General features: G+C 36.9%; 1 protein-coding gene across 2 annotated transcripts in view; it reads right to left on the bottom strand.

Annotated features, from left to right (window-relative positions):
* Positions 1-17,141, bottom strand: part of MEIS1 (Meis homeobox 1) — a 129,331-nt gene that overhangs the window by 16,186 nt on the left and 96,004 nt on the right. For both annotated transcript variants that reach the window (XM_016137885.2, XM_016137888.2), the window contains exon 9: positions 7,088-7,164. In XM_016137885.2, the coding sequence (XP_015993371.1) occupies positions 7,088-7,164 (77 nt within the window). The remainder of the gene's footprint in view (positions 1-7,087; positions 7,165-17,141) is intronic.

Raw genomic sequence — 17,141 nt, 5'->3', positions numbered from 1 at the left:
TCACATAGAGTGAGTTTCAAGTCTGCTCCTACACGCAGGATTTATGTAATGTAATAGTTCTACATATACCTGGAGTAGAGCCAAATGAGAGAAAGGGGGAAAAAAACCAATGTGCACTTACAACCACAATTCAAAAAGTTATTCCTCCTGACTTATAAAATGCACGCAAAGAAGTAAATGGATAACACTTAAACAGTCTTTTAATCTTATCTAACTGACACCTGACAACTCATTACTTATAGATTATTAATGCACCCACTAAAAAGTTTGTCATGTACAAAATTACTAGAGAAAAAGATTGAACGCCTGAGGAAAAAAAACAAATTTTTGCTCTTGAATAACTTCAGAAATTTCAAGCCTATTATCTGTCATGCCCTTCATAAGCTCATAGCACACTGCTAAAAACAACTGATTTATCTTTATTATGAATCCTAAAATGACAGCATACATGTTTTCCATGTCTTGCAATAATGTATAATTTCATCTAGTTTTTATTTTACAGTGCTCAATTTGCTTATTTAAGATGAAGAAAAATAACAACTTTTTAATTAATTTTCCTGTCTCTTTAACAAAGGATATGCTCTTTCTTTCACTTAGAGTGTGAAGCTGGAATCAGAGTCGGTTTCAGAATATTCACTGTGCTTCTCTTTAGTTTACATTATTATACAGTCTAGAACATTAGAGCTGGAAGAGGCTTAGAGTTCCGCCAATTAGTCCTCCCTGTCCATTGAAGGCAGAGGAAGCTGTTGCCCATGGAGATAAAGTGACTTGATCAAGGACACACATCTAATCGGTGAGCAACGGGGACGACAGATGAAATGTTTTGATTTGAAATGTGTTCTTTCCCCTACATTCCCTCCCCATACGCACCCTGTATAAATTGCATGTTGTCATGAGGCTTACAAGGGAATTTGTTCCTCGGCCACTTGCAGATGCCAGGGCTCTTCCCCCTTGATCCTGATGACTCTCAGCCCCCTCACTTCCCATGCTCTCCACAGGTAAAAGGGATTCAGATCCTGTTCTGCCAGGTTGCGTGATACGGAGGGAGTTCTTTCCATTTCTCTCACCAAATATTTGTGCCAAGAGACTGAAAACAACAAATCTGGCTTAATTAGGACTTGCAACAAGTCCTGCTGGTCTACACACCTTGTTCAGTCAACTACCAAGCCAGTGGTTTTGCTGACTTGAAAGGGACCACAGGTATTCAGAAACATTGGGTCCACAGTGGATAAATCAACCTCCCAACTCACTCACTTGAACTCCAACCCTAAATGGCCCTGAAACACTTCCTCAGCGGGTACAGACTCTCAACTTCAGGCATCACATTCTTGTCTTATCCTGAAAAAGTGCACGAACGGTCTGAACGCTGGCTAGAGGAGAAACAGCAGTTACACAAAACAGTATTTGGACTTTCAAATCCACCTTCCTACATCCGGCATCTTCCTGTTTCTGTTCTCACCTAGTCCCAAGGTTCCCTGGTAGAAGGGGCAGGGTTTTTCCATCCATCCCAGTGTGCCAACATCTACCCCTTCGTCAGGAGTTTCCATCTTTCATAATAGGAAGGAACGAATGATGTGATTTAATATAGCAGGGGTGGGTGGTGGCGGGAAGCTTTGAGTAAACTGGTGTGGTAAAACTTACAGCAAAGTATATTGAACAGACTGCAGTCTTTTTCAAATAGGGCTGTTCGTTGTAAATTTTGAAAATCTGCAGACAAAAGCAGTGTCTCTGTTGAACTCCTAAGACTCTCTGACATGACAATACCTGAAGGTTTCTAAATTCACAGCTCTTTTCCCTGCGAGCTATTTGCTCAGCTTTCTTAGTAACACCCTGCCTGCCTGGCACCCCGCCAGCTCTGTCTCAGGCAATATGCAAGCTAAACACTTTCTGACTGATTTCAATATTTTCTTATGAGCAACTAGACAGTATTTTATCTAGTGAGTATTACTGATTGCTATAATCTAAGCCCAGAGTAAGCGCCTGTAAAGGTAATGTTATTAGAATTGACACTCAAGGTGAAAAGCGTAGCAATTAACTGTGTCTCAGAGAACAACAATGCATTTCAAAATGTTCTGGACAGTTTTTCTACTTATATGTCCGTTTTCTTCTTCTTTTAAAAAACACTGCTCCCGTTACTCCATTGATCAATTATAAGGTCTACCTTAAATTTAAGTGTAGGTGGCACTTAAATTCTTAAGGGAAAAAATTAAACTACCCGCTTAATAAAATTACCTTTTGTGTGTGAAGTTGTTCCATTCTTAGGTGATTCGTAGGCAAGGAAAATAACTATATATCCTACACTTTCATTTTTTAGCTGAATAACAAACAAACGACCCAGTGCCTCTTGCATGGTGCCTTGTTTTTTTACATCTGTTTTTCTTGTTTTTGTGTCATGCCTCTGCTTAGCTTTATTGACAAAACAATCTGTGCCTAATGTTTAAACAACATCTGTAAAATGTATTATTAAATTATGTTGGAAGAAAAAGCAGAGCAATTCTATGAAACCCTATGACCCCCTATTGATTTTTAGATCATAGAAGTTGAAAGGATAATCTGTGAATGTTTTAACATTTACATCTACACAGGTACCTATATTTACAGGACCTTTGATTACTTATAAAAGTATTTGTTACATTATTACCATAACTCAGAAAGAAATCTGACCTTTAACAGTTGAATGTTTATTATAATAAGGGAGATCCTCTTTTTAAAAAATAAGTTTATATCTTTACCTGCCAGTGGCATAAATCTCTAAGGATAACATACTTTTTTTCCCTCCTAGTAACAACTGAGAAGTGATGCCTGAATGCTTTGCAGTTTTGAAGGCAGTAAATGAAGTAACTAGGAAAAGCTAGCGTGTGTACTAAATCTGAGAAGTGAAGAGCTGTGGTAGTTCTGCAAAGTGTCACCTCGGATGTTCGGATGCTCCCTGGGATTTTACGCACCCTATTGATGGAGAGTAATTTTTTTCTCCACGTACATATTGTATTTCACATACACTCTATACTTTGCACCTAAAATCCATATTGCCTTCTCAGAGCGTAAAGGAATAATGATTTAACTTTAGGCCTTAATGGGAAAGTGTTTGGATGAGAAGTAGTAAACAACGAAACTGTAAAATTTATTCAGTACACCCTAGGCTAGAACTCTGCTGAGGCAAGATGTGTCAGAGGCATCCAGCAAATAAGATACAATCACAGGCACAAGTTTTCATCACATGGAATTCCCAGGTCTGCAACATTGCTCTGAAAACATACAGGGGAGCTTTTATTTGACCATTCTGCACTCACATTTTTAATATAAAAAATAAAGTTGGTGCATTCAGGAGAAAAAAACAATCGAGTATTGATTGTGTGTGTTTTCTTTAAAGTTCTACCTAAATATTGAAAGACCTAAACAACATCTAAATTCAAGATTTAAGAAGTTTCATTTAAATTATTAAGATATTCAACATATTAGTAACATGTTTTCACTGCTGATATAGTAGAAATATTTGTCACAACCACGACAACAATGAAAGAAAAAACAAAAAGACAAAACCTCAAATGCTATTATTTATCATTTTTAGATCAAACCACAATTGGGAGTGAGGGAGGAAAGGAAGAAGAATACATAAATTTACAGCACATCTTATATTTCAAAAATTATTATGCTTCAAGTCTAAGTCTACCACAGCATACTAGATTGAAATATTTAGGCAATTACTTATGAAAATTGGTTTTTAAAAAACATGCAGTTACCTCAAATACTTAGATAATTTAGGTAAAAATATTTTACCTCAATTATTCACATATTGTCTCAATTCTCAAAAAAAATTATTGGCATAGACTTGTTCTATGATTTCTCATCTAACAAATTTCACATTCCATCCCAGGACCCAATTCCTATAAGTACTAATACCAGCCATTTTCAGATTCTTCAACTCTGTTTTCCTTCTAGTAGGTAAACCAAATATAAAATTATACCAGTTACTTCATTTAAGCCAAATTTTCTCTTAATCGACCCTGTCTTGTTGTTTTAGATTTAGGTTGTTATTTAAATTCTCTCTGTTGTCTCGTCTTCCCCCAAATTCCATATGCTTCGACCTACACCGCTTTCGTCAATTAAATAAATCAAAAATTAGTTCAGCAATGGAATGAAAGAACCATTACAACACACCAAACTTTTCTCATCTCATTTTTCAGTCAAAACCTAACTTAAAACTTTATCAGCCAGGGGTTCTATGACAAGCTAACAACTAGACATGAGTTTATATTTTTCACTTTCAGAATGTGTTTCCATACATTATGTTACTGCCAATAATTATGACTGATCTACACCCAAGCTGCCCTTCGGCATTTTATTAAATCTCTTCAACACTGACTCATAGTTTGTACAAAATGAACATGTGTGTTAACAAGTTTTAAGAAATCCAAGAAGGAAGACACACTTTTAAATGTTGTGGCTAAATAAAGTGAAAGGGAAATTTTTGAAATACGAATAGAGATTTCTTAAATTGGTATTTCCCAAAGGAAGTAACCTGGGCTTGATGCTCAATACAGGAAAAGTATTTCTAAGCTCTCAAAAAAGCTTTGTACAATTTTTATGATAAAGTAAAATGAAAATTGTTTAGTGGTTCTGCTACTTTTTAGTCTCCCAGCATGCCACAGTGTAGGATTTTCTGACATATTCAATATCAATACAGTTCCATCTGGGTTTTCCCATTTTTGCATCATATTTCCTACTCAAAGCCTAAAGAAAAAGAAATCTATTATCGACTCCTTAAAAAAAGAAGGTTTGTGTGAAAATTACTAAGCCATTAAAAACTCAAATCAAACATGTGAATGTCATTATTCATCAAACTTAAGAGAAACTATCTCCTACAACTTTTAGTTGCTGGAGTGGAATCTTCTACCACAAAATCGTTAGAGTTGAAACAGTTGCCAAATTCAAAGCAATGAAGTGCAAGCAAAAGTCACTTCTAACTCCATATAGAAGTCAACAGAGCGGGTGTACTTTACACAGTGCTACTTGGGAACGGAATTGTGCTTATATATCACATAACTAAGGAAAAGTGATTTTAAAGTTATGTTACTATGCACAATTGAATATCAGTATGGAGTTTAGGGTAAAGTTTGCATGTAGTTTGAAAAATTATTACATGGTATGTATTATGACTTTTTTTAAGGTCCTGTCTTTCCCCTTCTAACCGCAAAATGTGAGGAAGTCAGATGTGATCGCTGACTGTGCATAGAATCGAGGGAAATAACAATCGCATACTGCTCGGTGTCACAGGGCTGCCCGCCTGCCCCCTTGCATCTACAGCAACATCAGATAAGATTGTCCACCTGTGGAAAGCAACTGGTATTGGAATCTGTTCTCTGGTAACGATGCATGTTTATGAATGGAGTTTGCTAGCAACACTGAGGAGGAAGAGAGATGGCATGTGTGATAGATCGCCTGAATGGCAGTGGTTTGCCTCCTTTAATTAGAGCTTGCCTTGCCACTCCTCGGCCCTCAAGTAGGAACTTTTCACAGGGAAATATGACATTTATACAGCCTCCACTGTATTAAAACTGCCTCACCATCAGTTTAACTTTGAAACTACATAGGAATTTAGGTATGCAAGCAAAATCCATTGCCTACCCTATAATAATATCCAGAACAATTTGAAAACTAAGTTCAAATATATAGTATCAATAGTTTTGAAAAGTCAGATACAGTAGCAGGCAAAAATAGGCAAACGAAAAACCTCAGCAGCCACACAACTCCTAGGAACACATGTAGGTATAATATGTCTTCCATTGGTTCCCTATCCACTTGACTAAAAGGGCTGCAAAAACTGATCTCCCAAGGCTGTGCTAAGGTCATAGAAATTGATAACCCTTACAAGCAATGCTTATGTGAGTCTGTCTGTGTCTTGAAGATAGTGCACTTTGTAAATTAATCCTCCAAAGGCAAATATATCGTAAGTAGCTTGTTATCTCTAAAATACTAAATTGAAGAATACATGGGATTATATTGACAGAAATTACATTTTCTGTAATGGAGTTTAATATATCTGAAATCTCTCCCAAAGGCTCGCAGGCCCTCTAACAGAGAAGGTCTGTTAATGTGGGTGCAATAGACATCAGGAACAAATGGATGAGGCCATGTAATCAGAGGTTCTGTAATATGCATCTTTGACACTTATTGAACAGAAAGAAATACTTCTGTCTGTAAACTGGCATTCCCAGTGCTCCCCTTTCTGCAGCCAGGCTTTGGGCCTTTTCTGGATTTTACTTCAAAGAGGATAAGATTTCCCCATCATAAATGCTAATCTAAAATATTAGGACAATTAATTAGATACACTTAGTTTTAGAGGATATTGGGTTTCGATACCCTTCAAATATGACATTAGCTCTGGGTGATTACACGAACCCAGCTTTCGGCGCACTCACAAAGGGTCATAAATCATGCTTTCTCAAAGCCTCCGTGCCACACCACCATATATTAAGTCAGGATATTGTTGGTTGGTTCTTGGTACATAACCTCAGCTTCCCCCAAATCAGGAATTTAAACTTTTATTTAGAAACAGTATTGCACAGTCCCGAGATAGATCAGGTTTTGAATAACTTCAGAGGAGGAACATAACTAATTCTTCTTTTCCAGAGAAGTGATAAGAGGAAAAGGAGGCCTAACCTTGAATGCACAGCCCTGACAAAATCTAACTGAATTTAGTTATTCAGTGAATTTAAAACCCGACCGATAGGTGATGGTGGATTTTCTTGTTTCATAGGAAATAGGATGATACTACTCTTTCTATCCATAATCCTGAACGGGGAAAAAAAAGCCATAGAGAGGGATACATTTGCAGAACCACAGTGAACATGAATTCAACACTGACACGTACTCTGCCTAAAATTTGCCAGTTAATAAAGAAGGTGGAAAGGAATACATCGTTTTCTTTTCCATAGTATCAACCACTCTCATCTATCGTTTTACAGTTTGTTCTCACCTTTGGATCAACAAGCCACCAGGGAAAATAGCAACAACTGGGTGTGTCTTCTTAATGCAAAACATTAGCTGCAGGTTGCCAGAGGAGGAAGCACAAAGCCAAATTACTTACCAATTGTTCACTTGAAGGATGGTGAGTCCCGTGTCTTGTGCCAACTGCTTTTTCTGTTCTTCAGAAGGGTAAGGGTGCTGAAAGAGAACAAAAACCATAGGTGTATGTTCATACACTTTGGACAGATAAGGGAGCGCATATCACATGTCAGGTGCAACGGTAGGGGCTAGGAATTCAAAAGTAAACAGATAGGCTCTGTAAAAATAAATAAATAAATAAATAAATAAAGAGAGAGAGATGTGTACATCAGTCAATTTTTAGGCTATTTTGTCAATAACCTAAGTGTCTAGTGAAGTCTATAATTAAAGGTAAAAATGCTGAGGTGTGTCACTCTTATTAATGGAATACTACATCATCTAATTAATGGCAGTAAAAGACAGGCCAATTACAAAGATTAGTGAAGCGTATAAATAGCTACTTAGGATTCTTGCAGAACCTTGATACTGAGTTCATCCTTTAACAGGGTTATTTGTTGCAAACACAGAAAGTTCAGTGTGGTCTCTACTGTACTTCACAGGATTATAATAAAGACCAGCCCTTTTGCCCATATCAAAATGTACCACCTTAATGTAACATTTTTATTAGAACCATAGACTTCTAAAGTTGAACCATTTGGGACAAAAGTTCCAGCTATGATACTCAGTAGTTAAGCACTTTGTTGGTATGACATTCTCTCTCCAAACATAATATTGCTGCAAATATCAAAATTAAAGTAGGTGCATTTTAAATCACTATTCATTTTAGCTCTTCTGAAAAGCACAAACAAAATTCAACCAAAGTTAGCTCCATATCTGAATCTCAACACATACTGGGATTGTGAATGTAGGCCAATATGAGGTCAAAGACCAGCATATTTTGTGTGCTACAAATAAGTCCAGCTATGTTCCCCATAAAATAGGATGAAAAGTATTACAGGATTAGATAATAAAATAGAATCCATACCTTCTTGTAAGAATGTTTGGAATCCTACTGAAATTAGTTTTGGTACAAATACTTTTCACTCAATAGTCGACTATATCTAAATCTGAAATATACATTTCTAAAGCCTGTGAGAGCTGCTGAGGACACGGTTTTCATCCGCAGAGACCCTGGCTAGTTTGAAACATTACCTCCCAATAAATTCTCCCAAGGTAAAAAATATTCTGATAGTCAACTGTCCATTCTCTTACGAGTGAGAAAGGGCACCCCTTACTCTCAATTTAACTATCTGTGTCATTGGAAACTAAATTCTGGTCTATTGAATGTTAATTAACATAGCTTTTAATTTCATTAATAATACCTGATTAGGTGCTAAGAAGGTTCATTAATGACCACTTTAATGCTCTTATATGTAAGTTTAAATATGTCCTATATCTATGCACATGAGATTCCTTTGTGGAGAGCAGAGATGTAGCCATTTTTCCCATAAGGATTGTCTTTGATTGTCACTTAATCAATAAATACACAATTAGAATAAGGCTTTGCTTTCATGGAATATAGTGCCTTTCTCTAAAGAGCTCCAAGTATATTATGGATGAGATGGTAATTAATCCCCATTATATCCCTTTGAGGAACATAAATGGAATCCATTGGCCTTCCTGTTTCACAGATGAGGAAACTGACCAGAGGAAGGCATGGTTAGCAGCCACACGACTCAGTGATTTTCCTGCTTCCCTTCCTGTGTCCAAGACTCACCATGAACAAAAAAATGTGACAGACACCTTCATAATCTCTATTCACAGCCCCAGCTCAAAAACCTCCAGACTGCTTACCATGGCTTGCAACAAGGCCCACCACTGTCCAGCCCTGCCCACCTCTCAGACTTTGTGACCTTCTCCTCACCCCCTTTCCACCACTCTGCCCAGCCGCACAATCTTCCTTTCCATTCTTCCGACAGGCCGACCTTGTCCTTACCACTCGGGCTCCTGTGACAATGTCACTTTCACATCTCAGCTCAAATGGCAAGCCTTACCTAGCCCACTCTCCACCAGCCCACCTTATCGCTCTCTCAGCAGTCCTTCCTTTTCCCCCTAATAGCAAGCATTGCTCTCAGAAACGCTTGTTCTGATTACTTGTTTCCTGGTTGGTGTCTCTTCCCACTCATTTAGCCACTCCAAAGCCCTCGCCCTTTTTGTTCACCATCCTCAAATCCCTGACTAGCATAAGAGAAAATCAGTAAACATTTGTGGAATAAAAGAATGGCTATGACTTGCCGATAATATACAGATACTCGCCTTGTAGATCTAACACTAAAATGTATAATAAAAATTTTTCAAAGCCCAAAAGAGCTATAAACAACCTAATTTGAGATCTACAACACTATGTTCCTTACTTTATTCCTAAAAGTGATGTCGACCCACTCTTTTCAAATACAAGTACATAAACCTCATAATAGGCTAAGATCATAGGCGACAATCTCCCTACTCAATACGATGCCAGTCATCACAGGCATAATCTCACGATTGGATACTGAGCTCAGAGCCATCCACTACCCTAGATTTAAAACAGAACTCCCACTGCATAAAGGCTTGCCATACAATATAAACCAAATGAATCTCTTAGTTTATGAATAGAATACTGAATTAGGTATGATATATAGTAGTTCTATGTCTACACTAGTTGAAGAGCTATACATAGGCATACAAGACCTCATTAGATTATATAAATTAAGCTGCTACTCACTATGAGATTTGAACAAGGGATAACTTTCCTAATCCTCAATTTTGTCATCTGAAGTTCTAAGAGCCATCAAAGTTAAAGGTTACCGAGGTTAGCAATTCTTACAGAATATAAGCCTGGTTTTGGAATATTCAAATGTTATCATCCAGCTTTTGGCAATACAGCAGGCCACTGAATAAAGTTTCATTCAATGTCATTTCATTATAACGTTGATGAGATTCTGTAAGAAAGTAACTCTTGATTATATCATTAGCCTATAGTAAAATTGGTTACAGTATACATTATTTTGATTAATGTCTAAGAATCTATTGAGAACATTAAGTGAGGACTTACTGTATTTGCTATATAAAGTTGTAGACTGATATACACAAGTCGTTTGCCAATCTATTATGTTTTCTGTAATTCGCTTACAGTTTTGCAGATCCTAAGGAAATCTCTTTCAGTGATTTTCAGTAGAATTAATAAATATGTCAGCAATCTCTCTTCACTACAGCTGGATGGCAACACCTTTGCTCTGTCTTGTTAGTTGTGTCTATTATAATATTATGACCAGAGCTGGATAAAAATTAATGTTTATGCCATTTACCTTTAGTTACTTTGAAAATTGAAAATTGTCACAGTCATTTATTTGTGCTGTGTTTTCAAGAGTATTTTTGCATGCCTGTTTGTGAGCAAGTTTTAGATCCATTCTTATATAGCAAATGGAATTCACATTTTATTTATGCTGGTGGTGTCGGGAAAATTTTCTTTGGATCATTAAAATTACCTGAATCATTATGGCTTCAAAGAGCAATCATATGGCTCTCAAAATTTTAGTGCAAATTTAGATTGTTTTTTTTTTTTTCATATCATGCAGTTTCTGATTTCGTAATTTAAGTATCATAAAATGTGAAAGTTCTACCCTTTTTTTCTCTCCCTCACTTTTCATGTGATCTGATTTTAAGTAATTGGAACAAACTGTGTCTAATTTCATGCAGCATAATTGCAAGGCAGCCTCAAGCTATGGCGACCCAGCACTCTATCTCCATTAAACAATTTTCAGTTATTCAGGATATATTTTGTTAATAGAAATGAATGAGCCTGGATGAAATTAAATGTTGCAATAATCTGGTCATCATTAAGGGGGAAAAGGGTATCAGCAAAATATCTAAAGCCATGTCTATGGTAGGTCAATTGAATGGTTTTTTTCTTTCTCATAGTTCTTGGCCTTGGTGCCCCACGAACTTTCAATTCCCTGAAAAAAAAAAATCTGTAATTGCTAGAATCACACAAAAATCATGACTTCAGATATCTAATCCACAGACAAAAATCTACAAAGAAATCAGATTTTTAACTGAAATTCTATATGTTCAAATATCTTAAATCCTATGCATCTTCACTAGATAAGCTTTTTGTGAACGGTGTGAGATATTCTTTTATAGACTTAAAAAAATAATAATCTGACAAAAACCCAACATGCTGCAGGCACGGCTACTGTAAAAACATTCAAAGTCCTGTTGCATTCTGCCCAGGGCTAGTGAGGCCCTAAGATGGGCAAAGGTAGATGTCATTTTTCAAGGGATAAAGAAAAGTGCCATTTTAGGAAGAAAATGGGAAATTCATTCCAAACCATTGCAACTAAGGGTTTAGGCCACCCGTTGCCAATCTCCTACACACCTTTGCTATTATTGCACCGCAATGGCAAGGACACTAGTTTAAGGGAGACCAGTAGGTTCTTGTGAAGGAAAGACTGATTGCACTTGCCAGATATAGCAATCAACCTAATCACTTTGGGATATCAAAGCAAATTTGACCAGTCCAATAGACAGTGGCAGGAGACCTCTCCTTTGTTGTGTACATTAGCCTCATGCCATTATCTCTTAAAAGCTTAATTATTTGCAAACAATTGATCAAGATGGGAATTTGAGAAAGGATATGCAAGGGCCACTGGGAGAACTGCAACGCATTAAGAGAGCAAACAAAATTACCTTTAGATCTTACAATAAGAATTAACGATTGAGCCGGGAGAGCTAGGCAATGCAGTAGCTGCAAGGGTTCTTTCTCGAGTGTTTCCCATTTGATCTGCATTAACACCTCAGGAATGAGTGAAAGCCATAAAACAGTGATTATGTATGGGTAAAGCTGACCCTCCCTTCCAGCATTAAATCTGCACACATGTATTAGGCTGGCCTGCTGGGGAGAGAAGAGATGCTGGACTCTAAGGGAAAAGAAGTCGCTTGTGGGCAGTGGAACCCCAGCTAAAGGAAATAGCTCATACAATGGTCATCATTATTTCAATCATCAACACCCTGACTTCACCTTTCCAGTGTAAGTCTCTTGCTGAAATATAAACTGTTTGCCACTCTTCACGTGTTTCTGGATCTCCAGTTCGACTTCTAATAATGACCCAAGATAGCAGTGATTGCTTAATAACCCCCAAAGAATAAAATAATTCCTGGAATGTGTGTCCTGTGTAATAGAAATAAAGAATGTCTGAAAAAAAATCTAAAAATAGCTTATGTAAAAGTTAAGTCTGAGCTGTCATTTTACCAGCCCCAAAGAACAGAAAGAGACAGAAAGAAAATGAAGACTTTCTAAAGAAAGTTATCTCTGCACAATTCCAATTTTATTCTTTGGGATTGGGATGGGAGGAGGGGTTTCTGATGTTGGTTGTCTAGTATTTACAAGTTTACAATACATTGGAAGAAAACATATTTATTTAAACAATCAAGCAGACTCTTTCAGATGAGCATCAATAGGAAGAGAAACTCTTCGGTACACACAGATGGAAAATGTCCAGCCTTATATCTTAACGATATCCTTGACCAAATGTACTCCTTTCATCAAATTTTCCACCCGACTGCAAATGTGGATGCCAAGGCAGTGATGAACTTTATCTTATCTACCCTGGTAACCAAGTTTCAATAACGTTCCCTCCCTCACTGCCTTGCCCACTCTAACAGCACATTGTAATGGCAGTAGAAAATTTGAAAATAATCCTGTACAGAGCTCGCTGGCGAGATAATGGAAGGCTACGCTGCCCCTTCTCAAGCCTCAGATTAGTAATTTCTTGTGACACAGAACTGCCTCTATACCGAAACTGCAAAACAGCTATAACAAAGCAATAGAGGTGGAAGCAATTTTCAAGCAAAATGTTACATGCTATACTTTAAAAGGTATGGGAATAGGTACCGGGGGAGCTGATCTAACAGGAGGAATTATGGCAACTGTCCAATATAACCCTTATCAAGGCAATGTTCTGTTGCTTGGCTGAATATGTTGGAAGAACAATTTCGGAACTTCTTTTATCCTTTTTCCTCCGGCCCTTTGCCTCCTCCACAGCTAAGTTTAATGCATTAATATAAGTTGACCTTGAGCTAAACTCTGGTATGTGATGGAGAGATACTCCCTTTAAAAAAAAAAAAAATTCTACCATATGGCTTTTAACCATTAGCTCTCTGTGTTCTTTTAAAACTTCCACCGACTTTTTGTCACTAGGGGAATATTGCAACTCTAAATTAAAAACAACCAGCTATATCTATGACTTCTAAGAGCATAAACAGAAACTTGTTAACCAAATATATTTATATTAGTTTAGCATAACATAAATTTTTTTCCTCTACAAACTTCTCCCACTTTAAATAAACTTGCTGCCATTTTCCCCGAATGCATTGACTATGAATAGCTTACACTGTGACAATTACATTGATCTAGGATACTTTTTCCTTTTAAAAAAATCCATAATGCTTCCCTATTGTCTTTCAGCTTTATGAATTAGTTTTACTGTTTCAGTGAATGCTTTTTTGTCTTCTGACTGCACATTATCAAAGAGACACTTTGTGCCTCCCATTTGCATTACAAAAGCAGTGCACCATGCAGTCGAAGAACATAGCCTGAATGCATAGTAGCTGAGTTCTGCATCCACACACACGCTGGTATCCAGAGAACAGTGGTGTCCGTACTGGCTAAAAAGCCAAACACGTTTGGAGGTTCAGCAGTGAAGTCACAGGATTTCGACCTGCTTTCTCAATTCTCCACCAATGCTCCCAGATTTCCTAGTTGCTCAAACTCAATGCGTCCTATTGATTGTTCAGCACTTACTTTTTTTTCTGAAGCCTAGTCAAGCCATTTTCCAGACAATCCCTCCGATTTCTTGTATATCTTGCAGTGGTTGCAAGAAGTTGCTAGTGGAGGTGGTGCAGGTAGGGAAGTAGGTAGGAATCTCTAAACTTGATCTTATTGCATGAAAATGACATCAGTGTGGAAGGAAAAGTTGAACACTGGGTAATATATCATAGCGTCTTTCCTTTTGTGTTAACGAAACTATCTTTATAATACACAGCAGTGAAATGAGTTATTTCATTATCAATTAAAATAGGCCAATACTACAATGCCTTGCCTGTCTCACCTACCTGATCTTTTAATTCCTTGTAAATATCAACTAAATATGAAGTAAAAACACTAAATAAAAAAGATAAATATTTATATGAAGGGATTTCATAGTGCTTCGTATTGGGGATTTTTTAAGTTGCTTGCAATTCTATACTAATAACAATGTTTTAGATCTATCCTTTACTACACACATACATATATATGTTATATATATACATATATATACACACAAATATATGTTACAGGAGTATTTTTAAGTATATGCATTAAAGACATAAAATTCTGACTCTAAATTAGCAATTACTTACATCCTCCTCCTAGAAGTATTAAAATTCATGAAGAGTGCTAAAATTATTTTGAACAGTTATGATTATTAATGAACTCCCTGGATATTGATGCTCCTAGTAGAAGACCACAGTTATAAAAGGAAACACAGAAAGGCCACTAAAAAAAACAGGGTGGGAGGCGTTGGGGGGGGGGGTTGGGGTGTGAATAGGGGAGAAAACTCATGCTTCACTTTCGTGTCCGCTTTGAATTTTTTGAAATGATCGTTTGTTTGAACTCTTTCGGTAGGACCAAAGTGTTACCTGCATCGTCTCATTTACTCTCGATGACCTGCATCAGTAGGGACTGGGCTCAGCTCCATTTCACATATGAGGAAGCTGAGGCTTGGCTAGGGCAGAACGCATGCACAAGGGCTCACGGCTACTCAGTTCTGGGGCCAGGTCTGCCCTCCCCTGAGTTTCTCCATTTATTTATACTCCTATTGATGTTTCTTTGCCATTCCTCCATTCCCTTTATGAGATAAACATTTTAAAACCAAAAACATATTATAGTAGAGCATGAACAAAATATTAATTGTGGTGAGCAGTGACTAAATGTTTCTCTGCAGTTCTAACAGCCTTGATCCAGGACAGAGTCGCTGTTCTCCTACACACCATCCCTGGAGGTAAACCTCAAGGGGGCGGGGCGCGGAGCTCTAGGGTGAAAGTTAGTTCGCCAGAACTTCACCTTGCATTCTCTCTCCAGCATCCAGCCAAAGAGACTTTATCAATCTCAGCTTGGTAGTATCAGTAATGGGGGTAGAAGTCATAATGGTCACATGTATTAAGAAGTCAGGCATTATTCCAAATACTTCACATGTGTTAACTCATTCAGTCCTCACAACATTTTATAGAGTAGGCGCAACTATAATATCCATTTTATAGATGAGGAAACTTGGGCACAGAAAGAACAAACAGCTGTTCACATAGCTGGTAAGTAGAGCTGGGATTTGAAACTTGGTGGTAACATACAATTTGGGAAAACTCACTTCCAAACTATTTCATTTTTTAAATGATGGGAGGAGAAATCCCATTCATTCTTGATGAATTAATCATGACTAAATATGATGATTACTACTCATTTTATGAAGAAGTTATTATTTTAATGTATGTGTTTGTGTGTCTTTTACACCTACAACTCAGTTCTGTTCATGGAAGCAACAGTAAATTTTGCCACAAGATACAAAAAAACAGAAATTAATACATTCATCACTTTATTAGTGCTTGTAGCATTGCTTATAAATACAGAAATGATGGTGGGCTATATACAAGAACACTCGTTAAGGGTCATAGAAACAAATGCTGCTAGTCCATCCAACTACACACAATATGCCTTAAATTGTCTGCTTTGAAATAAATTGTGGATTGGTTTTTGTTTTTGTTTTTTGTTTTGCTTTTGCTAATTACTTTCATTTCTTATGTGATTCTTAATCAAATATGAGTTAAATTACATTTGGAACCATTTCAATTTAGTAGAATACTAATAAAAGCATGAATTCTATTCCCATTTTCAATGCAACTAGCCCATTCCTGTGCCCAATAAATATTTGTTATCTGAATGAATGAGTGCTGTTGAAGTTAGAGATGCTTCAAATGCTTCAACTAGCGTTTAAAAGTAGATGACTTCAGAGAAACATCAGAAAACTAGCAACTCCATTTCAATAATTGTTCATTCTTCTCTCTCAGTTTCACAAATCCCCAAACAGTACAGATTTCATTTACTTTCTTTAACTAACATTTATAGAATGCTTACCTTGTGTCAGGCAAAGTTCTCAGTGCTTTAAAAGTTTTCACTCATCTAATTCTATAACAAGACTCTGAGACAATAAATGTTTTTACCTTATATTACAGATGAGGAAACTGAGACAGAGAGTCTAAGTCACTTGCGAGTAGGATGGAACTGGGATTTGACCCTAAGAAGTTCTACATCCCATGCTCTTAATTGGTGTTACAGTTTGTCTTTGTGAGCATGTATAATTCCCCCTAAGTTTCTCCATAATCCACTCTATGTTGTTGTTGGGCTTATTTATTACAAAAGTTCCCTTCACTCTCCCACTGCAATATAATGAAATTCAAGCTCTCTGTCTTACAGGACCTAGCACAGGACCAAAGAAAGGATAAAGAAGACTATTCTGACATATGGGCTCTTCTCCAAGAAGTTCACTTTTACAAATAAAACAAAACAAGGACACATTATACAAGACCACTTTTCTGCAAAGAAAGTTCATGACTGATTTATGTGACAAACTCCAGTAAAGTAAGGATCTTTTCCAAATTACATATAGTCCACAAATACTATTTCAGAGAGAATGCCAGCTAAAAAGAGACCTATCTCAAAACCAAAGAACACTTTTCCACTTTAAAAATCAAAGTGAAAAGGTTTTGAGACCATTAAGAGAAAAGACAAGGAAGATGAAATACAATGATACCATTTTGCAATAAGTTTGTTGATAGTAATTACTGTTGCCTTTACAGATTCCCTGTCCATCATTAAATATTCAGGAAAAATCCTTGTATACAGAATAAAGTATCCATAACTTAGGACCAAAAACAATACATCTGGTGAGAGGATTTTTTGAGAAAGAGAGAAAGCTAGAGATAGGGAGAGAGAGAGATGGAGAATCCGTGGTGCTCCTAATATGACTAAAGACCACTGGAACTGGTACTCATTCTCTAGTGCTAATTTTCCTACTTAAATTACA

This window comes from Rousettus aegyptiacus, unplaced genomic scaffold (assembly GCF_014176215.1).
Source record: "Rousettus aegyptiacus isolate mRouAeg1 unplaced genomic scaffold, mRouAeg1.p scaffold_m13_p_7, whole genome shotgun sequence".
Taxonomy (NCBI): domain Eukaryota; kingdom Metazoa; phylum Chordata; class Mammalia; order Chiroptera; family Pteropodidae; genus Rousettus; species Rousettus aegyptiacus.
The sequence above is the reverse complement of the archived record's forward strand: the minus strand, read 5'-3'. Positions and strand labels throughout refer to the sequence as shown.